The 22383-nt window shown below is 49.2% G+C and overlaps 1 protein-coding gene across 1 annotated transcript in view; it reads left to right on the forward strand.

Annotated features, from left to right (window-relative positions):
- The first annotated feature begins 8167 nt into the window (after positions 1 to 8167).
- LOC144935055 (rho-related BTB domain-containing protein 1-like) overlaps positions 8168 to 22383 on the forward strand; it is a 41240-nt gene continuing 27024 nt past the window's right edge. Inside the window, exons 1-3 of the mRNA XM_078861377.1 lie at positions 8168 to 8637; positions 15295 to 15486; positions 17673 to 17776. Coding sequence (XP_078717503.1) covers positions 15295 to 15486; positions 17673 to 17776 — 296 coding nt within the window. The 5' untranslated portion in view covers positions 8168 to 8637. The remainder of the gene's footprint in view (positions 8638 to 15294; positions 15487 to 17672; positions 17777 to 22383) is intronic.

A 22383-nucleotide genomic window follows, 5' to 3' on the forward strand; every position in this document is an offset into this window, starting at 1 on the left:
ACTCTTTAATTTTTATTTTAGCAGGTAAGGCCCACTGAGCCATATATCTCTTTTTCAGAAGGTTAGGTCGATGAATGCCAAGAACAGTTCTTGATGCTGTTCCTGATACTGTCGGGCAACAAAGACCATATCTGCAGTTCCCTGGGATGGTCAGAATCTGCACTGTGTCTCCTGCAGGACTTACTCAGCAACAGAACTCAGACGACTGAGCAGGATGCGGGCCAGGATATCTCCTGCTATGGGCAAAAGGGAAATCCCTCCGTAGTTTCCATAGTAACACTTCAAGATTGTTACTATGGTCACATTCCTGAGATTGCCGGGGATTACTTTTTCGTCCCAGACCCGGAGGATCAACTTGTGGAGCCCTAAAGTGAGAAGGTGGCTGCCGGCTTGGAAGACTTCAGCTGGGATGCTGTCCAGACCACAGGCTCTGTTGGACTGTATCTGCTTGATGACACACCTCAGTTCACCGATTGTTGGTGGCTCGCCGAGGTGGTGCTCCTTGGGGGTGTTGCGATATGGCTTGGAGCGTCTCATTCGTCACGGTGATTTCCCTGTTTAGAAGCTGCTCAAAATATTCTTTCCAGCGTTGACGAACGGCATTGTCATCCTCCAGGAGCTGGGATCCATCATGTGACCTGATGGGGTTCTGTCCTGTATACCGAGGTCCAAATTAGGTCCTTGTTGCTTGCAAAAAGTCCACATGTCGTACTGGTCGGCGTATCCCTCTATGTCGTGTGCCTTTTCCACCCTCCAGCTGTTCTTCATGGCGTGGAACTGCCTTCAATTGGCGGCACGCTGAGATCCTGCACAGTATCCTCAGCTAGTTTTGGTGGGCGAGGAAGGCAACACGCTTGCACTCCAGGAGGTCGCGGATCTGGGTGCCATTTACGTCGAACAAGTCGTCGTGTCTTCGGGGTTTGTAGCCGATGATCTAAGCACACGAGTCTAGTACAGTGGATTTGAGCTGGTCCCATTGTGCGTGGATGGTGATGGCCTCTGGTGTCGGAAGATTTTCCAATGTGGTGTGGAGTTGTGCTTGCAGCTTTTCCTGGTTTCCGGGGCCCAGAGATTATGCTTTGTCTGGCCGACCTTCCTGGTCTTCCGGTGTCTCAGCGCCAGACGAATGACCATCACAGAGAGCACAAGACGGTGGTCGGTTCAGCAGCCCTCGCATCCCTTCATGGCGTTTTTCATAAGTATGTATCTCGGATCATTGGCATGGACGACGACATAGTCCAGGAGGTGCCAGTGCTTGGACCTGGTGTGCTTCCATGTGGTCTATTGTTGGTGTTTATGGCGAAAGACTGCGTTTGTTATGATCAGGCCGTGTTGAGCAGACTTGGTAAGGAGGAGGATGCCGTTGGCGTTGACTTTTCCCACCTCTTCCTTGCCAATGGTTCCGCTCCAGATGATGTGGTCACGTCCAACCCGGCCAATGAAGTCACCCAGGAGTATGAACTTGTAGCTCCTCTGAATGGCGGTGAGGGCGTCATCAAGATCGGAGTAGAACTGCTCCTGGATGTCGTCATCCGTGTCTGGGGTCGGGTCATAGGCGCTGATGACAGTTGTGCGTTGGTTTTGGCTGAGGTGGAGGCGGAGAGTCATCAGCCTTTCGTTGATACCTATGGGGGCTTCCAGGAGTACATCAAAAATCGTATTTATGACTGCGAAGCCGACTCCGTGGATCCGAGATTCACTTTCCAGCTTCCCCTTCCAGAAGAAGGTATGCCCTCCTCTCACTTCCTTCAGTTGCCCCTCTCCGGGAAGTCGTGTTTCACCGAGAGCATCGATGTCAATGTTGTGCTTCGCGAACTCTCTGGACACTATTGCCGTTCTTCGTTCGGGGCAATCACTCTTGATGTTGTCCATGAGCGTTCTTACATTCCAGGTGGCAAGATTGATCTTTCTTTTCGTTTCCTTTCATACGTTTAGTTGTTGTATTGTTTTTGCTCGACCACCAGTATGATGATCCCACTGGGTGCAGTTCCCCAACCAGTAAATGTGGGACAGCCGATGTTAAGGGCACCTTGTCTCGCCCCTTATCCCATTTGAGGATGAACAGAGGGCATCCTAAAGAGGACTGCTCAACCGCGGATGTTGCTGCCGCCGAAAAACACCTCTATCCCGATGCAGGTGTCCAACAACCATCACACGTCCGCCGCTTGCGTACGGATTCTTGACTGAGGGCTTTCAGGTTCACAGCCCTGCTTGCTTTGCCAATTGTCCATCATTGCAGGACTTTTCCCTAACCTGACGAAAACCTACGTGTGGATTTCATTTATGTGGGGACCCCAGTGCGCGGGCGGGATCCATACGATTGTTATAGGTTAGTGGCTGGGTCCAGTGGAATGGCGAGCCGCGACGAATGGAACGACTTTTTCTTCGTCCGCCTTCACAGGCGTTGGGACCTACAGTCTCCGCACGTTCTGCCGTTGAGGAGTTCTTGGATCACTTTTAGTCTGGAACCTCCCCTTTGACCTTGCCGCCAAGGGTGACCCCTACCAGGAGCACGAGGCTCCCGACGGCGTCGCTCTCGGGATCATTGGAAAACGCAAACCTCTCCACCGCGATAAGGTGGCGATGCTCGGAGATAATTCATCAATAACACTGCCTTAAAAGGAATCATAATACTCCGGGTGACATTTGGAGCAATAACCCTTCTTAACAGCACGTGAGAGGATAACACACGAGCAAAAATCCATACAGACAGGTTAGGGGTCCATTGGTTCTCCTGCCTTTCATCCACCTTTCAGCCCAGGTAGTTTTGGAGTCTTTTGGTACACGATGATCTGCGTGATCCACCAATCCCAACTGTCACGTGCTGTATCACGTGTGCTCACTACACATTTTACACGTGTTGTTGTTCTGATGTATATTTTCTTCATAGCTGTTCTTTATTTTGATTTTCTTGTCGTTTTGTGGCCCAGAACACTCTTGCAAATGAGACTATGCTCGTTTCTTTGAGTTCTTACCTGGTTAAGCATATAATGAACTTGGCATTCATTCGATGGAACATTTTGCAGGAATAAATCAAATAGTACAACACTGGAATATGGATCTTGGGCAGTGGTGTAGGGTGGTTGGCACGGACCCTGGTGCAAGGAATGAAATGGGGCCTCCTGTCCAATTGCCCCCCGCCCACCCCTCACCAGCAGCACATCCTTCCCTAATTAAACATGGACGTAAGATGTTAATTTTTGTATTTTAATTAGCTTTGTTATGTTTATTTGGATTTACATTCTGGCAAATGTTTGGTTCAGCCCTATTGGTTTCATAAATCCGGCCCCCCTGAGTTTCTTTGGGCACTAAGCATTTGTTTATGTTGCTTAGGGCAAGTGCCAATTCTGTGCATAGCCACCACGCCCGGTTGTAGTCGTTGGTGCAAATGGTTTAATTACCTATGTAACTTTGCACTCTGGTCGTGTTTTTGTATCGTTTATTGTTGCAACGTTCTGACCCGCCCCTACTGGCCATCTGTGAAAAATAGCATTGTAGCGAATCGGATTCCCCAAGTATGAATAAATACTCTCAATCTGATTCTGACATTGAAGATTTTTTAAGTAAATCGATGGGCGCTTAACCGGGCAGCCGGCATGTCTGCGATGGTGCGCTGCGCAGATACGGGAAGCACGTGATTGATCCTTATGATCACGACCGACGCGAACCGTTGGGTCGGCTGCAACGGTCGTTAGCTCTGCCACTGATCTCAGGTGACCATCACAACACGGGGCCAAGCGTTCACTGTTTGCGTGTGCACGGGGGAGGGGGGGGGCACAATTTGTGACGCGTGCAGTCACACTGCGTGCCAGGGTCGTCAACAAATGTCACCGTCGTTCTGCATGCACTCCTCGACTTTCACCAACAGAGGGCACGACGAGGTCGCCTTCTGAGACGTCCACGTTAATGTGGTGTATGTTGAACTTCTTTCGCACCGTACGTGGCCAACCGTGGGAATCGGACGGCTACGGGTAAGGACAACCAACTAAACATAAAAAGCAGTTTTTAATTAATTCGTTTTCAATCTTTATATAAAAGTGCATGACTCCAGTGGCTTCCTAATATCGTAAGAGCATTTCAGACGACCGCAGAAGCACATCAGAAAGCGCGCGATGCGGTGACCACAGCCTTTGCTTGATGATGAGTCAAATGCCGCTGCTACTGCGAGGATGACCATTCAACCCTCATTTAACCCCTCTCCGATGCCTCTGGTCGTAGGCTATTCAGGGCCAGTCTGCGAATTTTATTTAGTTGTTTTAATGCCAATTATGCGTGGTGGGTATTCTTCGGTTTTCCTCTCACATGGAACAAAACTCACATGAAAAAAAACCCCCATGAATTGGCCATACATCCCTTTGCAAGGTTTTCTTTAAAAAGGGTATTTAGACTTATTGAGGCTTTCCTGGTTAAATAAATAACATATAGTTGTTTTAACTACTGTGTTGTTAATTATCATCACCAGCAGCCATGGTAAATCCACTGCTGGATGAAAATCTCCCAAGCCGCCACCACCACCACCTTTCACGATCCACTTTAAACCTACACGTGAACCGATTAATTCACTCCATCTCCTTGGCACACGTGCTCTCCAATGCTTTACATTCATTGGCTGCTACTCCGTTGTTATTCTTGACCATCGGAAACAATCAATTGTTGCGACGTATCCTTACTTTTCTTTACGGTTTCAACACAGTTCGTGGCATTTATTACTTTTAATATGTTCTGTGATCAGTCGAGTAAGCTTAAAATTCTAAACCAAGTGCGTACGCCTGCACGGGTAGTTCGTTGTGTGTCTGCGCTGTTGTAAAATACAGGCGCACTTGTACCTCTGCACATTTGGTACATTCCCTTCACTGGGCACTCAGAAGTCACACGCACGCGCCAGGCTCACCTCGTCAGATAAGACCTCACTCCAAATCCGACGTGGCTTACGTAATGCCACCAGATTTGTATTCGGGGCAATTGAATAGACGAGCGGGTTCTGGGGAGAAGGGGGGGGGGGTGCGATGTGGGGGGGGGGGTCGGCTGGTACCCGCACATCCGCTTCGAGGCTATATATAAACGGGACATTTGCCTAATTGTTCATGCCCTACACGGTGACCCGGTCTAGTTTAGTGGGACGTGGAGGAAGCTGTAAACAATAAAAAAAAGTCGGTAAAAGGACACACGTAGCCCTGGGAGCAGTGTAGGGATGGAGCATGATAGATGACCAAAAAATGCTCAACCTAAACCCTTTTAACCAAATAGCCTACTGGTCACGAGTACCAGCCATCTCACTGACCACTACCCTAACCATCTAGAAATCCAGCCACTTCTTACCGACCAGAACCTTAACCAACTATCCGCTAGATCGATCACACTGGCGCTAATCATAACCAACTCGCTAATCAGCCAAAGTGATTTTTTTTGTTAACACGAGCATTAAAAAAGTGCTCATCTCATGTTGACAGCCCTGATCCAGTGGTGGAAGCTCCACATTCTGACAGTGGGGGCCCGACTCTCTCCATAGGACAACCAATGTCAGACTTCCCCACAAAGTTGCACCTAATTTATCGACCCCGGACTGACGATGATGAACATGGACATTAAGAGCGGCCAACGCCTGTGGGTGGTAACAGGTGGCGATCCGGGGCGGGCATTGGAATCTGGGCTTGCCTGACTTGACCTTTCTCCCCCCCCCCGCCTCGAAGAGCCGCGAGGGGGCTCTCCTGCAAATTGCCCCCGCGTCACCACAAGCGTGATAATGATATCGGCACAAAGGGCCAGCTTTCGGCTCGATAGGGCCGCTGTGCTCGATAACCTCAAAAGTACGAGAGGCTCTGCGACATCGATCTCGCCTTGGGTTGTTGGCTGGTTTTGTTGTTTTTTTTATATGTGTCCTCTCTCGCTTCGCAACAAACGCCCATGACGTTTACTGCTTTAACACTGCGCGCGACCTCGTCATAACGCGTCGGCCACGATAAATCCACTGCTGGATGACGAAGGCCTCCTCAAACCGTCACCCCGTTATGACGGGCAGCACCTGCCCAATACGTGCCAATCTCCATCGCTCCGAACCGCATTGGAGTGTCCGCTCGTGAGAGCACCGTAGAGGCATACACGTGCGGGAGAACGTGAATATTATTTCTGAATTTGGCCCTGTGCAGTCCACAGTGTTGTTCTGCACGCGTCTATATATTGACGAGATAACACATTCCTGCGGAGGGAGCTGGTAGGAATGTTGGGTTGCTCGGTCTATGGCCAGGGTCAACGGTGGCGTGGTGTATTCCGCAAATATGCCTGACTGTGAGCGCGTGCACAAGCCGGCGTGAGTAGGTTAAACGTTGAGTTTTATAAGGGCACCACGGGGTGACCAGCCCCTCCCCACCCAGCCCCTCCCCTCCCCACCATCCCCTCCCCACCCAGCCCCTCCCTCCCCACCCAGCCCCTCCCTGCACGACAGACACAATAATCCCCTGTGGGCTGGTGAAACCAGTATCATTCCAAGCAATGCGCCTATGCACTGTTTGTCACATTTAACTATTTTATATCACCAGGTAAGGTCCACTGAGCTACAGCAATTTTTTTTTCAGAAGGGACCTGGTCATAAATGATACCTCAACGAGGTAGCCTATCATCTGGAAATGTAAAGCAGCCAAATACTCTAAACATTTGTTGACTCTAAATATGGAGGGAAAACTGGAGGACCCTGAGAAAAATACACACGACCGCGGGGCGAGAGACATGCAAACTCCAAAGATACAGCCGTGAGGGTTGTGGATCGAACCTACGACCTCCTGCATACCAGGCGAGGTAGTTAACATCTCGCCACCACGAAAGCGCAACGCGTCTTTTAATATATTCACACTATAACGGAATACACGGTGATACAAACCCGTAAATACTCAATGTGTGGCCACGTTCGTCGTTAATCATGAAGGTGTTGAGTTAGCTGTGCCTAGTTACACAACCGCCAATACAGTCCCGAAATGTCGTTTATACTCCAAGTCTTTATTTATAACCGCGTGAGAGCTAATTAAGACTGTAACGACTCCTTCAAAATAAACAGCCCTTTGTTAAAATATGGTACAGTGGAGTATTAAGCAGCACAGACGCATGAGAGAACGTGTGTTCATGCTAAAGGCACACAATGACATTTGCGGATTTCATTCGTGCTCGAGGCAATGATGCTGGGATGTAACAAAATCAATCGTTAAACTTAATAAATAACTCTGCTCTACAGCAGAGAAGAGTATGGAAATAGGCCGCTGACGTTTCAGGCAATCACCCTTCTTTAGAGAAGACGTAAAGATTAACATCAAAGTCTAGGTGTTTCACTCCACACTGTTGCTGCCGTGATGCGCGGCGAAATCGACTTCTATTTTCTCCCGTGTGAAAATGTGTAATAATAAATGGCGTGCAGTTGCAATTTAGAAGCCCCACACACCCGGGGGAGTTCCGTGCAGTCTTCTGAGCCCGCGGGGGCGACACGGAGAGAGACAATGGGACACGCGAGGCAGATAGACATCCTCCCTCACACTCCCCCACACAACAAAGAGTAGCTATCGAGCACCAGGCTAGGATGATGATCTACAACATCTCTCTCTGCTCCGAGTAAGGAAGGGCCACAGCTTGAAACGACGACCCTAATCACATACTGTATAAGCTTCTGCTTACAAAGCAGTGCTAATGACAAACGCGGAGAGTTACGTTTCAATCCGCGCTCACACAACCACTGCATGTATTTTTTTCTAACTACATTATTGTTTTTTTTTTACTAAAAATAATTCATACTACAGGCATATTTTTAAAACATATATACTAGATTCAAATCACTCGCTGGCTCGCTGATGTTATACTGTTGCTGCCGTTGCTGCCACCGCTGCAGCTGAGATGAACCCCATACGGGCGTGCGACCCACGTGCTCGCGGTGCCCGGGACGCGTCCGTATTTTTTTATGAATGAAAGGCGGCGCGCAGCGCTCATTTGCATACGCGGTGACGTAACGCAGCGCCCCCTCCCATTCGTTTCTGCAAACTGGCCAATGGGCGCGCTCCTCTCGGGTCGTGACGCAAAGGACGTCGCGATCGCTCCGCCTTTGCGCGTACGTCCGTGTGCGTCGTGACGTCACTTCCGGTCGCGTATGTCCACATATATAAGGGGGCGCGCGCCCCGCACAGTTGCGTGTAGTCGCAGGCCGCGAGAACAAAAAGCGCGTTGCGTTTAAAAGCGCGATCGTGATCAACAATTTACAATTAAAATCTTATCCGACGTGATTTTCACCTCGTCGGCGACGACCTCAGATTAAAGCTTGTTTTTTTTCCTCGCCCTCGAATTATTGTGTGTATTTTTGTGACTTTTATTTATATCGTAGTTATTTTTTTAGTCGCGTGTTTTTTTTTACACTTCTTGCTGCTGCGGTATAGCCCCGTTTGGCTCCATTGTGAAGTGCTGCTGGTGGTGTTGGGAGCGATGACGGTGCGCGGTGTTGTGTGAGGCCGGGCGGTTGCTGGCCGCGCCCCTCATCATCATCATCAGCATCTTCATCATCCTCTTCATCATTTAGCATCGTCGTCGTCCGTAGACTTCATTGGCTCCCAGTGCCTCTGTCGCTTCGTGCCGCCCATTGCTGTGCCTGGAGACACGAGACTGACTGCGGTAAGCGGAGCGTGCCTTTGCATTGTGCGTGTCGTTGCGCGTGTCGGCGCATGCATGTGTCTGTGTGTCAGTGTTTGCATGTTTGTGTGTGCGTGTGTCTGTCAGTGTGTGTGCGTGTGTCGGTGTGTGTCTGTGTGTCAGTGTTTGCATCGGTGTTTGCATGTGTGTGTCAGTGTGCGTGTGTTAGTGTGTCTGTGTGTCAGTGTTTGCATGTGTGTCTGTCAGTGTTTGCATGTGTGTGTCAGTGTTTGCATGTGTGTCTGTCAGTGTGCGTGTGTTAGTGTGTCTGTGTGTCAGTGTTTGCATGTGTGTGTGTGCGTGTGTCAGTGTGTGCATGTGTGTCAGTGTGTGTGCGTGTGTCAGTCAGTCCGTGTGTACGTGTGGCAGTGTGTGTGCATGTGTGACCGTGTGTGTGCATGTGTGACCGTGTGTGTGCGTCTGTGTCAATGTGCGTCTGTGTCAGCGTGCGTCTGTGTCAGTCTGCGTTTGTGTGTGTCAGTGTGTGTGTGTGTCAGTGTGTGTGCGTGTGTGTGTGTGTCAGTGTGTGTGTGTGTCAGTGTGCGTGTGTGTCAGTGCGTGTGTGACCGTGTGTGTGTGCGTGTGTGTCAGTGTGTGCGTGTGTGACCGTGTGTGTGTGCGTGTGTGTCAGTGTGCGTGTGTGTGACCGTGTGTGTGTGTCAGTGTGTGTGTCAGTGTGACCGTGCGTGTGTCAGTGTGTGTGTCAGTGTGACCGTGCGTGTGTCAGTGTGTGTGTGCGTGTGTGTCAGTGTGCGTGTGTGTCAGTGGGGAGCGGTGGTGGAGTGGTTAGCGCGCTGCGCTTTGAACCCAGCGACCCGAGGTTGATTCCCGCTCACGGCCAAGACCAGTGACGATTATCTGAACCGGTTTTGAGCCCCCCTGGGTCGACTCGGCCTCAAATAAGTACCTGGTGCGATGTAAAAAAAAAATTGCTATTGGGAAGACAAAGGCGGCCGGGCGTGGTGCTGGCCACCCATCCACTCGTGTTACCGTGCCGGCCTTAATAGGTGCTCGCTAGCAGCGTTTGCCCTACAGTCTTGTTAAAGGCTACATGGGAGATATTTGTGTTTGTGTCAGTGTGTGTGTATCTGTTTGTGTCTTCTATGCATGAATCTTTCTGCGTGTCGGTTGTATGGGCGAGTGTGCGTTCGTGGCTTTGTAGGGTACACAGCGAATCTTTTTGTGTGTGTGTGTCAGTACATGTGAGTGTCACTTGGTTATGTGTGTCTGTAGGTACGTATATTAGTGTCGGTATGTGCGAGTGGGTGCAGGTGTTAGTGTATATGTCGGTATGTGTGTGTCTTTGTCAGTGCGCGCATGTCTCTTTTGTGTCAGTGAATGTGTGTGCCAGTGTTGGCTTGTGTGTGTCCGTGTTTTCGTGTCGATGTGTGTCTCTGCATGTCAGTGTGTCGTTGTGTTTGTGTGTTCTGTGTCTGGGTATCCATTGTGTGCCAATGGGTGTTTGTTTCTCCAGCAGTCTATGTGGGGCTATACGGTGGATTATTGCCTTTGTGGGTCTATTCAGGTGGGGAGCGGTGGTGTAGCGGTGTGCTCACGGCCAACACCGGTGACGATGATCTGAACCGGTCTTATGCCTTCCCTACGACGACTCCGCCTCAAACGAGTACCTGGTGTGGCTATATGAGCTTGGTGATAATGGGCTGGGTGACTGGATCATTGGTTGAGTGGTTGGGTTATGAGCTGGACTGGCTGACTGGCTATAGTGTTTAGATGACAACTGCGACTTATGTATGGGCTGGATGGCTGAGCAAATTTCCGGGTTACAGGTTGTGTGTCTGGTAACCGGCTGCATGACGAGATGCATTTAATGGGCTGCATGGTGTGCTTGTAGGTGGACTGCGCGCGAGTGGGTTATGGGACTGATTGTGTCTGCCAACAAGCACATTGGCAGGGTGGATAACGGGGTGAATGGATGAATAATGGACCGCGTGACTGGTTGATGGACCTCGATGCGGCGTGATGGGCTCGGTGGCAGGGTGGTTTGGCTTGGTTGATGGGGCTGGGGAGTGGGGCGGGTGTTATGGATGGGGGGTATTGGACTGGATGGATGGATAAGGGTGGATTCACCACTTTGGCGGTCCATCTGGATGGCTGTCTGAACGGTTGAGAAGGGAGGCTTCTACTGGACTGGCTGCTGAAATGGGTGAACTGAATAGCAGTACGACTTGGTCGATTTGATTTTGCTCGTGAGCTAGGTGGCCTGCATATGGGGTTGAATGGTTGCATAAAATGGTGGGTTGATGGACTAAGTGATTGCCAGATCAGCTGAGTGGCTGGACAGTGGGCTGGGTGACTGGTTAATGGGCTATCTGGATGGGTGACTGATGGTTTGAGTGGTCGGCTGATGGCCTGATCACCAACAAATTGGTTGAGTGGCTGTGTCAAGTGCCTTTGCTGTTAATTGATATAATGGCTGAATAGTGTGGGTTGGTTGTTGGCCTGTGTAGCTCTGTTATAGCTTGAGTGGAAGCATAGGGTGGCTGGTTCGAGGTCGTGATACAATTAAAGAAACACGTGTGTTTTAGGTCTCAGTTTTGCCATGTCATTTGTGTTGTTCCACGTGTTTATTTTATCTTGTTTGTACAGTTTTGTTCACTCTGAGCCCACATGTAACAGCATACATGCTTTCACAGTAAATACATGTTGTGAGCACAACAATATTTAGTCAAATCTGTATCGGTCTATCGTTACAGGCCTACTGGAGAGGGTTGGGTGCCTTCACTCAATTGCCTGTTAATTTAAGTGGATGGCTGATGGGTTGGGTTGCTGTCATTGGGTTGGGTGGCTGGTGTAGGGTGCGTGGCTTTGATGAACTGGGGTTGTAGACTCTTGGGCATGATTTGCAGGTGAACTAAGTGGCCAGTTGATGAGCGAGTTGGTTTGAAGGTGAGCCAGGTTGCTGGGTTGCGTGCTTGGCAGGTGAAGTGGGTGGTTGACGAGTTGGATGGTTGGCAGGTAAGTTGAGTGGCTGGTTGACAGATGACCTGAGTGGCTGGTCAATGAGGAGAGGTTGGCAGGTGATCTGAGGGGGTTGACAGTGGTGTATGCGGTTACATCGAACTGCATGGCTGGTCTTGTTGTTCACGTTTGTTTCTTGTGTGTGTGTGTTTTGTAAAGCCGCGTGCTTGGTTACATGGTATTCAGTATTTACCTGTGGGAGCATTTCACACCAAGCCTGGGTACGTGCCCCAGATGCGTGAAAAGGAAAGAGTTTGCTCTTTTTTTCACAATTAATAAACTGTCTAGTAGCCAGAGCATGTAAATAAATCACCAACTTCCGGTGTATGTCATACATATCGAGAATTGTATTTGCTGGCCCAGTGCCACCTGCTTAATGATAGAGCTGTCAAATAAGCGATGGATTTTTTTGTATTAAATTCATAATACATTAATTACAGTCTTACTGTAATTAGTGCAGGGCCTTTCCAACCTTAGGTGTGGCACGTGACATATATGCGACAGCAGTGGGAATCATTGCTTGTACACATTGCAAGAGTGTTGTAATGCCACTGTTTGGTTTGCATTTACAGCTCAATATCAGCGGCACCAGAAATAGGGCACGTGGGGCTCTTTGTTTTCATTCCTTTGCTTCCTTTCAAAACATAGGGGTGTCTGAAGTGACGGCGATGCAAAAACATTGCACACCGACTTGTGTTTTCATAAGTAAAAGGCGTGCGTGCCGTCAATTCTGTTGACATAAAGGCACTTTCACTATTGTAATCATCTGCCACAGGGAATGCTGCTCCATCCATAAAGCAATAAAAAATATGACTTATTTGGTGATGTTGCATTGGCAGTGGTGCACGAGCAAAAAAATTATAATTGAAACGCATCCGTCAATAACACTGCTTGAAGAGGAAAAATATACAAGAGGCAAAGTTTTGGGTAGTTCGCCCCCCTTCTTCATAGCACATGGTGCAATGCAGAAGGGCCAGTACCTGAAACGTTGGTGCTATGAAGAAGGGCCATTGCTGAAACATTGTTATTCTGTATTTTTTCTTTTAAGGCGGCGTCATTGATTACTATTTTTTTTAAATATCTTATGGATTTGTTTAATAGATAAGCACTGAAATAGTAATTGCTTGTAGGCTTTGGTTATTCAGAATTCTCGCCCGAATAAATGTGGTTTTCGATAGTCTACGGCCTAAATTCGATTGCATCAAAAACAGTACAGTCCAGTGAACATTTGTCAGAGAGCTGGAATGGAGAGCTATCTTGCAATGTTCGGTCATGATACGTCCTGAAGAAAATGAACTGATGCTGACCGAGCAGTCGTTCTAATGGAGATACCCCGTATAAAGAGTTTATTATAAATAATTTGTGCAACATGCAAGAAAAATGGAAGAACCTATCCAAATGGGCAGTTTTCATTATTAATTGCGAAGCCCATTTTTAAATGTGGTGCGTATCCGGATTTGGCAGCCATCCACACTTTGTTGATAGTTGCTGCGCTACAATAAATGGAAATAGAAATGTTATTTAAATATACATATATTACAATAGAACTTGCGGGAGCAGGTTGGGGGGGGGGGTGTTGTAGAAATATACATTATTGTTTTAATATTGGCAAAAATCACTTGCCCTGTATTTTCTACCCAGTGCGAAAACCAATTTTTTTTTTTGCCATACGAACAAAATTAATAAAACATGGGAGATGGTCCATTCCATTGCTACACTGCCACGTCTCCCGGGAATATATCCTCTTCAGAAGTGCGTTCGTATCGCCTTCCCGGAGCAGCCAATTTGCATGCCGGGGAGCGCCAAGATGGGGCCCAACTTGGCAGACAGCAGGTGGATTGTTGTTGTCGCGCGGTCCGAGAGAGCCGTCCTGAGATCACAGATTGTGCGGGGGCTTTGCCACGAGCGGCCTGTTTATCAACTAGACGAAAAGCCATGGGTTTCGTGAAAAATCGTTTCATTTTTGCCATAATATTAGTAGTGCCATGATTGTGAGTACATTGATATGCAGTATAAAACGTACAGCCCTTTTTAAATCCTTTATATTAAGTTTACTTGCTTGCTTGCTTGCGCGCTTACGACCGTGCAAATCTTTCGGTCGTTTTTTAACCCACTTCCCGTGATCCAATCGAGCTGACATTTTGCACACAGACTCGTTGTGCGTGACAATGTATTTTCGTGAAAAAAAAATGTCCAAAATTTTACACTTTTTAGGAAAAAATAAATTATATTTAATTACCAATTGCTTAATGGTGGCAGGCATTCATCTGACCCATAGGTGGCAGCCATCTCAAGCCAGAGGACGAGAGGACTCTAGCCGCCACGCATATAAAGGATTTATAGTGAAAAACTTTGTTTTTACGGGTTAATTTTTTGCCAAAATATTAGTAGTGCCATGATTATGAGTACATTGATATGGAGTATTAAACGTACAGCCCTTTTTTGTTAATACACTACTGGATGAATGTCCTTCCTCCCATGCATTGTTGTTGGTCGCTGGGGTTTGACCATACTTCCCGGCCAACCAGGAGCAGTTCAGATGTCGCTCGCCAATGGTGTTCGTAAATAATAATAACAGTGCGGCCATTTGTCAATTCACTGCTGGATGAAGACATCCGCACGCAATATCTGGACTGGACATTGGGGTCGTTTGGCCATACTTCACCCTTTTGGTCATTGCGGGTTGGCGGAGAGCGTTGGGGGCCCAGGAGCGGTTCACATATCAGCATCAATAATCGATGACATGTAAATCAGAATGTCGTGGTTTTTTTCCGCGTCGTAACCCTATTCGAATTGTGAGGGTTTCATAGTAATCCTGGAAATAGGTTGATGATCTTTATTATAGTAATCTCGTGAAAATATTGTATGTTTGCATGTAAATATTAAGGAGAACGTGTGCTGGTGTGTTTTTTGCGTGTTTACGTTCCCGTGGAACGTGCTGTGCATCCCTGCCCCTTGCACCGTGGAGGTAGTGAGATTTACACATTCTCCCCAGCCTCTTTTTGCTCCAGTGGTGAAATGGGTCTCACACTTTCTCGTCACGGTGAATGCTGGCAAGCAGAGGGAAAGATGGTGGGGCGGGGAGTGGAATCGTGGGGGCTTCATCCACCAGTAGATAGAACATGGCGATGTGGTGGTGATGATGACAAAAAATATTTATTTACATGTCTCACGAGGTTCCATATTTGTTTTAATTGAACCCCCTGCTTCCCATGTCGGTTATTTGGGTGAAACAATCCTCATGATTGACACGGCATGGGGGGGGGGGAGACCATCCAGCAGTAGAGAGAAAATAAATGATGATTATTTGATGTTATGATGATTATTTGATGTTTATGCTATTGTGTTCATTTCCACGGTTGTGCTATGCCACTCTCCGATGTGTTTGCGGGTTGTAGCACGTTTTTCAGCATGATGTTCAACGTTTCACACCGGCTGTTGGGTGCTTCTTCAGGAGCTAAATTCCGTTGATAGCGATGATGAATTCGGCTCCTGAAGATGCCCCCCAGCACGTGGAGCAAAAACGTCGGACGCCACGCCGAACAGCATCTGGTACGACCCGAGAGCCCATTGGACAAAGCGCAGGAGCTAAAGCGCTTGCTTTGTGCTTGCTAATGGCTGGCGCTTCTGTCTCCTCTGTGTCCACCCCGGTGGCTGCAGATGGACATCGACATGGACTACGAGCGTCCCAACGTGGAGACGATAAAGTGCGTCGTCGTTGGGGACAATGCGGTCGGGAAGACGCGCCTCATCTGCGCGCGGGCCTGCAACGCGACGCTCACGCAGTACCAGCTGCTGGCCACCCATGTGCCCACCGTCTGGGCCATCGATCAATACCGCGTGTGCCAGGAGGTGAGTGGCGCCAGCCGGCGATGTTTCACCGATGTGCCATTCGACACACCTTGCCGTTGCTGAATTGGGCAGGCCTGGCAGAGAGATTTGGGGGGGAGGTGGTGGGATGGGGTAGGGATAGGGGTGGGGGGGAAGGGGGGGGATGAGGGGTGCAGTGTGGCGGTGTCGGTGTCTCGTCTTAATAAAGGTGGTCAGCAGAGGTGACCGTGTGGCTCGGAAGTCGGAGTGCTCAGCTGGCTCCGTATTGGATGTTGAGGTTGTTTTTGCCATATTTCACCACGCCAGTCATTGCAGGTAGGCGAATTGGCTAGCCGGTGCCATGGTCGGTTCAGATCGCTCGCCACTGACATTAGCCATGGCTGGGAATTGAACTCAGGCCACCGGGTTTGGAGCTCAATGCACAAAGCACGGCACTGCTGCTCCTCTCCAGTACTCCTGTGCTCGTTATAAAACAACGCTTGTTCTTGTAGAACTTGCTGTGTTTTAGCTTCTCATAAGTGACTCTTGATAAATGATTAAATGTTAATGCTCAGATTTGCTGAGGGGTTTATTTGGAACCTGTTTGGTGAGTGGGATGTGGAGTAACATGCATCGGCCATACGCGCTTTGGTGTCTTGAAATAAATATGAATGAATAAAATTCAAAGTGTGCCACAATGTGAATTGATGCGCGCTTTCTCACCAAGGTTTCTCACGCATTACGTGATGCACTGAGATGCCCAGCATCCCCTGTGAGCCCGTTTTACTGGACATCTGTAAAAAGAGCTTGATAACTCATTGGATTTCACCAGGATAAATATATATTGTATTTATGTTGAACTTCTTTCGCACCGTACGTAGCCAGCCGTGCCAATCGGAGGTGTGGGGGAAGGACAACAAACTAAATACAAAATACAGTTTTAAAGAAATGAGTCTTGATTTAAAAGTGCATAGCTCTCCAGTGGCTTCCTCATATCGGAAGGAAGAGCGTTCCAGATGGCCGCAGAAGCGCATCCGAAAGCGCACGATGCAGTGACCCTCTTTGTTCGACGGCTAGCCAAAAGCCACTGCGAGGATGACCAGAGTTCTGATTCTGTATCGGATCTGCTCAAAGCATACTTGCAACAACTTTAATTGCTAACGTTCATTGCGGATGGTGAATTCGTGTGCCTTGTTCCTTTGATCGGCAAAGGGATATCCTTTGGCCCCGTTTGCGACTGCAATTTTGCGTTCAAAAATACATTACTCCCAAAGTATTAGGGCCAATGTCGGTCGTTTGAGATTTAGTTGGCCAGTGATAGAGGAGACCCGGCAATGTCTCGGAGAGATTGCACGCCAAAGGAGGTAATTGCACCCCGGAGCGCCCGTTGTTGGTGTTAAATCCACAATGAGTGCAAGATTAAGTAGGATTTATATGCCGTGGAGCGGTTCTGAACGATGTGTGTGGGCAGCGCGCTAGTGGATGGGCACGGAGATGTGAAATGACACGGTACACATTGTTTAGGACAATTATGGCTCGCTGGTAATGATCGGAATTAAATTGAGACCTCTGTGTCTCGGAAGCTACCGCTGGAGACAACTGGAGCCCGCTTTTTTCCCCCCCGTTTTTAACGATTGCATTTTTAAAATTGCGTCTCCTTTGACAAGCGTGCGAGAAAAATTCTTTGACCGATCGCGTCGCAGGTAAAAAATTCTAATAACGATTTTCGAGCATCCGCCCCGGGATTGACGATTAAATCAAGTTAGTGCCGTTGCGCCGTTGTATTAATCTTGGGTCCCCCCCTGTATTTCCCGCTGCCCCCCCCCCCCCCCCCCCCAATTATCCCGCACCTCACCACCACCCTCATCTAGACCAGTAGAGCGTTTAAAACTGTGCCCCATATTTCCGTCGTTTAAAACCCTGAGATCGGCACGTACTCCTGCGTGGCTTTTGGTTGACCCCGCCGCCTCATGAAGTTGTTGGCGTCGGCTCGTGGATGAAACGGGACACCGTGCCTGGACCCGCCAGGGTTGCTGCTTGTAATAAAAACCCAAGCACGCTTCACTACTTGTGAAACTAGCGGCTCAGCTATGAGCTCTTATTGCAAAGCGTGGCGAGCGCTCTTGGGAGGAGGGGTAGGTCGGGAGTGGGGGGTGAGGGGGGAATCATCTTAAATGTGTCAGCTCTGACCTGCTCCCCCGCCGGGCCACAACTCCCGGCTCTACCAGGTGTTGGAGCGCTCCCGGGATGTGGTGGACGAGGTGAGCGTCTCTCTGCGCCTCTGGGACACGTTTGGAGACCACCACAAGGACCGGCGTTTCGCCTACAGCAGGTACGGCGATGCACGACGACGACGACGCAGGATGATGCGATACAAGGCTCGGTGACGTTCGCGCCGTAGTGCAGTGAAAACCGCAGGAGTGAACGGCCGTAGGAACCCAAGAAAGGCCACTGCATTGGCCAGGGGTGGGCGAGAACACGTGCCAACTCAAACAAGAGCCCTAACTCTCGGCCACTCGCTCACTGGCGATCGGCAGTGTCGTTTTTACTCTTCTGTCGTCATTGTTTCGTTGAACTTCACTCATTGATTCCTCCACTCATAATGTGGACTCGCTCTAGCAGTCTGACTGTATTGTGATCAACCAACATACTGGCAGGTGAAAGCCCTTCTCTTTTCTATTACAACTTTGCAAGTGCGGGTTTGCTGCTGGTCTTTGGGCCTGTGCTCAGCAACTGTGTTAAAAAGCAAGTAAAAGAAGAAACACCACGAGCCAATCGGACAATATGACTCTCCTTCCAGCCTACCAGCAATCCTTGACCCAAGCCTCACCCTTGGCATTCTGCCAGCACCTGGTTTCATTTTCGTTGGCTCTTTATTTGCTGTGTTCACAGTGCATGTGTTGTGCCAAGCTGGGGCGCCGTGGTGGCTAGGAGATGTTAAATACCTCGCCTGGTATACAGGAGGTCATGGATTTGATCCCGACCCTGATGCCTGTATATTTGGAGTTTGCAAGTCTCTCCCCATGGGCGCCTGGATTTTTTTCCGGTTTTCCGGTTTTTCCCTACACATTAAGAAACATGCTTTTGGAGTATTTGGCTGCTATACATTTCCACGTGATAAGCTGCTACTTCGTTGAGCTATCATTTGTGACCAGGCCGCTTCTGAAAAAGAGCTATGTGGCTCAGTGGACCTTACCTGGTAAAATACAAATATATTATAGTTTTTTGTTTAGTTTAAGCTGGCTCATTTCTATGAAGTGGTCACGATTTGCCTTAAACAAAAACATCTTTACAGTCGTCGCGTTTTGGCACTGGTCCATTGGAACGTTGAAGTCGTTTCGTTCAACATAAAACAAATGAGTGTGTAACCTGTAACATAGGTGCCACTACTAATTTGTTGTTGCCATGCCACTGAGCACCTCGCGATCCGAGCCTGCGATCGCGTTGTTCAATAGTTAATGTCGCACGAGCGTAACTAAAACCTTGCCTCCTGCCGGGATCCGTTTCAAGCTTCAAAGCGGTGTGCTTTTCCACAGGAGCTCTTTGACGCCATTGAATGTCAGCGTTGACCTAACACTGCCACAAACTCGCCTTTTATAAGTTCACATGGCCGCAGCGGAAATCGGTTCCAAGTAAGCTAGCAAAACTTTAGTTGTACCCATTTATTTACACGGTCATTAAGAGCGAAATACTTGACACCCACCCCCCCTCCCCAATCTTTTGACGTGGTTATCATGTAATTCACTATTGTTGGCTGCATAAGGAAATTGGAACGCCAAACATTTACGGCCACCTCGGGTGGTTCCTGCAATCTGATCCGGGCTGATTGACGATAACGGCCTCTCAATGTTTACAATCTCAAAGCGGACATTGCCGCTTTGAGGCCCCCCATCGGCGGTGACGGCTTTCGACGCTTGCAGCCGCATTTCCAGCCACGCGAGGTTAAAGGCAAGCGGGCAGCAGCACTTACCCGGGTTACCATTGGAAACGGCACATAAGCATCGTGGCAACCCGCCTCCCATCGCTATGGCGACTGCGCCGCTCGGCTAAGATGCTCCGCTTGCGGTTGGGCGCCCGGATTGCAGGGAATGAAATTAATCGCAGACGTCGCGTGGACGCGTTTGTATTTCATTGAAATCGTGTGTGGATCATCCCGTGACATCACGATAAAATAAAAACTGCTGGGCGCTGGATTAGGCTGTTGTGGTGTTTTGGACGTAATGCGGTGTGTGTTGTGTGATAGACGCTAAAGCGTGAAAAAATAAATTCCGACCACTAACGTTCAATTTAATTAGTGGATTAGCGGAGCAGCATTGGGTCGGAGGCAGCGATTTGAATTTACCGTTTGCCAATTGTGTGCAAATTATGCCACCGCCGGCCGGAGAAAAAGATGCTGACCAAAAGGAAGCGTGGGTGTTCTGGTTGAGCAGCTGGGGGGGGGGGCGGTAAAGCTAACCGCACGGTGCTGTAAGGATTGTCCATTTGACTGCTTAATCATTTACCAGTATGGCTCCCATCCCATCTGCCCGAGCACATTCTGACTTACGGCATCGTGGCTTTTATCGCATTGGCACCGTGTAATGGTTTTATGACTCGATACACCACCGCCCATGTCAATGCTGGTTCTGCGTGCGTGCGTGTGTGTGCGTGTGTGTGTGAGCGTGTGTGCGTGCGTGTGTGTGTGAGCGTGTGTGCGTGCGTGTGTGTGTGCGCGCGTGCGTGCTCTAACCAAAGGAGGTGGCGTGTTTAATTCTAGTAGTTATGGTAGCATTCCCCCCCTATATTTTGTCATTTGCTGTACAGAAAAGGGGGAAGGGCGTATCCCCTCGGTAGCCAACGGTGGGCTGCTGTTGACTGTCCACGCTAGCTCACCCTAATTAAATCCCTGCACTCTTCATTGGGCGTGCCATTAATGCAGGTTTAATGCGTTTTGACCGGTGGCTGCTGCTATTACGGTAACAGTCAATGCAGATGCAGCGTCCGTCGACAAATGGGCTGCTTTTAACAATAATTACTGCCAAAACACACATTTAACATCATCCCAGCCGATCCGGCTGAAATTGAAAAATTCCGAACTGGTTTTGGCATTTCAATTTTTAGTGAGCTGTGTATGAATAAAAGCAATCTGCTCGCTCCTAGGTCTCTGCAGGCCGCCTCGGTCACGGGGGGGGTGGGGGTTGTTTGACCATCCTTAACCGCTCTGGTCAGCGAGTCGGCCGCTCGCGTGCGTGCGCTGTCATAGTATCTCGCGGCCGCCCTGACGACGGCCAGGCGCAACTGGTCATCCGATGCCTTAAACCAATCGTCTGCCAACCGCGACTGCCACGGTTTTCTCCGTGGCAATTAAATGCTTTTCGTTGACGCGTCAAGAGCACGTCAAGGGGACGGCGATGAACGTCCTGCTCGGAGCGTTTTGGAGCCGACCATTATAACCGCGTGGGTAATTTATTTACGAACCGCTTGGCAGCCTCGATCTACGTCACGTGGGCGGGGGGGGCATTGAATACAATTTTTTTCACTAAATGGAAACCATTTAAATGTATCGGTTGTGAATAACCGAGTGTCACTGGGATTGATGAATTACTCTCGTCGAACGTTGTCTGGTTGCTGTGTTTGGATTTTTATTTATGCTAAGGCAGGAGGGCCTTCTGAAGATCTATACAACCGACAGATATTGGCTGGGAGAAGCCACGCGTGTTAGCGTGAGGAGTGCTATTGGTGCGTCGCTCAGTCCAGTTATTATTATTCCGCTGGTTCACCCAGGAAAGCCTCGCTTTTTTTTTTGTCGGGAGGGTTCTCCCAAGTTTTCACAGCAAGGGATGGCGATGTTGCTGCTGCTGTGTCATCCCAATGCAGCGATTAACAAGGATATTTTTTAATAGATTTTATGCATGGTACATTCCAATAATACACTTACTGACCTGCATTACAGGTCATGCACGTCCCTAAGTACACGGAGGCGTATAGTTTGGATTTTACAGGGTTGGCTGTTATTTTATTAAAATTAATTCAGCGTGGGGGGTGGGAAAAGAGAAGTGTGGGGGGGGGGCTAACATATAGAAGGGAAAGAAGCTGCACACATGCAGACATTTTTTTTGCAATGGGACGTTTGGTCCATGCAAGTAACATTGTTTTGTTTTGTTTTGGGAGAAAACCGGATCGCTCGTGCAGGAAACTCATGCCGAACAATTGGATTTTTTTTTTTAAACCTCCACTCAGGAAGGCGGCCGAGTCGTCAACAATAGAAGCCCAGGCCCCCTTTTTTTGGCAGCAAGGCACAAGCGCGTTACCGCTGTGACACCAGCCTGATGATGGAACCCCCCTCCCTAACGTCACCACAGCCGCGTTACCTGGAACATAGGGCGGCAAGTTTGCGGGGGGGGGGGGGGGGGCACGGGGCGGCGGGGAGGGGGGGGCAATGCCCCTTCCAAACTGGACATCTTTATTTTATTTTCAGTAGTTTACAATAAAAAAAAACCAAATTACATGCACCCGCGATTCCTAAAAGAAGCCAAACTCCGCCTATGGGCAGCATGCAGTTGGGTGCAGCGTGGGTTTTCAATGTGTAAACACGCCCTCGGATATCATTAGACGGCGGCTGGATTACTCATGCGGCGGTGAGGGTTTCCACCACATCAAATTCTTTGCACGCCACCCCTGCCCTGGAAACCCACGGATATATCTGGGGCAGCCTATGGGGGCTGGAATGAGCAAAACACACAATGCGTGTGGTTGTGTTTCCTGTACCATCCTTGTGCCTGGTGAATCTCAACGTGTTTTACGCTGCAGTTGGTAGGCTTTACGTGTGTGTGTGCGCGCGTGTGTGTGTGTGTGTGCGCGCGTGTGTGTGTGTGCGCGTGTGTGTGTGTGCGTGTCGCGTGCACGTTGTTATCCGGTAGTGCAGTGGTTTGCGCGCTGCGCTACGAATCCGGCGACCCG

This window comes from Lampetra fluviatilis, chromosome 12, assembly GCF_964198595.1.
Source record: "Lampetra fluviatilis chromosome 12, kcLamFluv1.1, whole genome shotgun sequence".
Lineage (NCBI taxonomy): Eukaryota > Metazoa > Chordata > Hyperoartia > Petromyzontiformes > Petromyzontidae > Lampetra > Lampetra fluviatilis.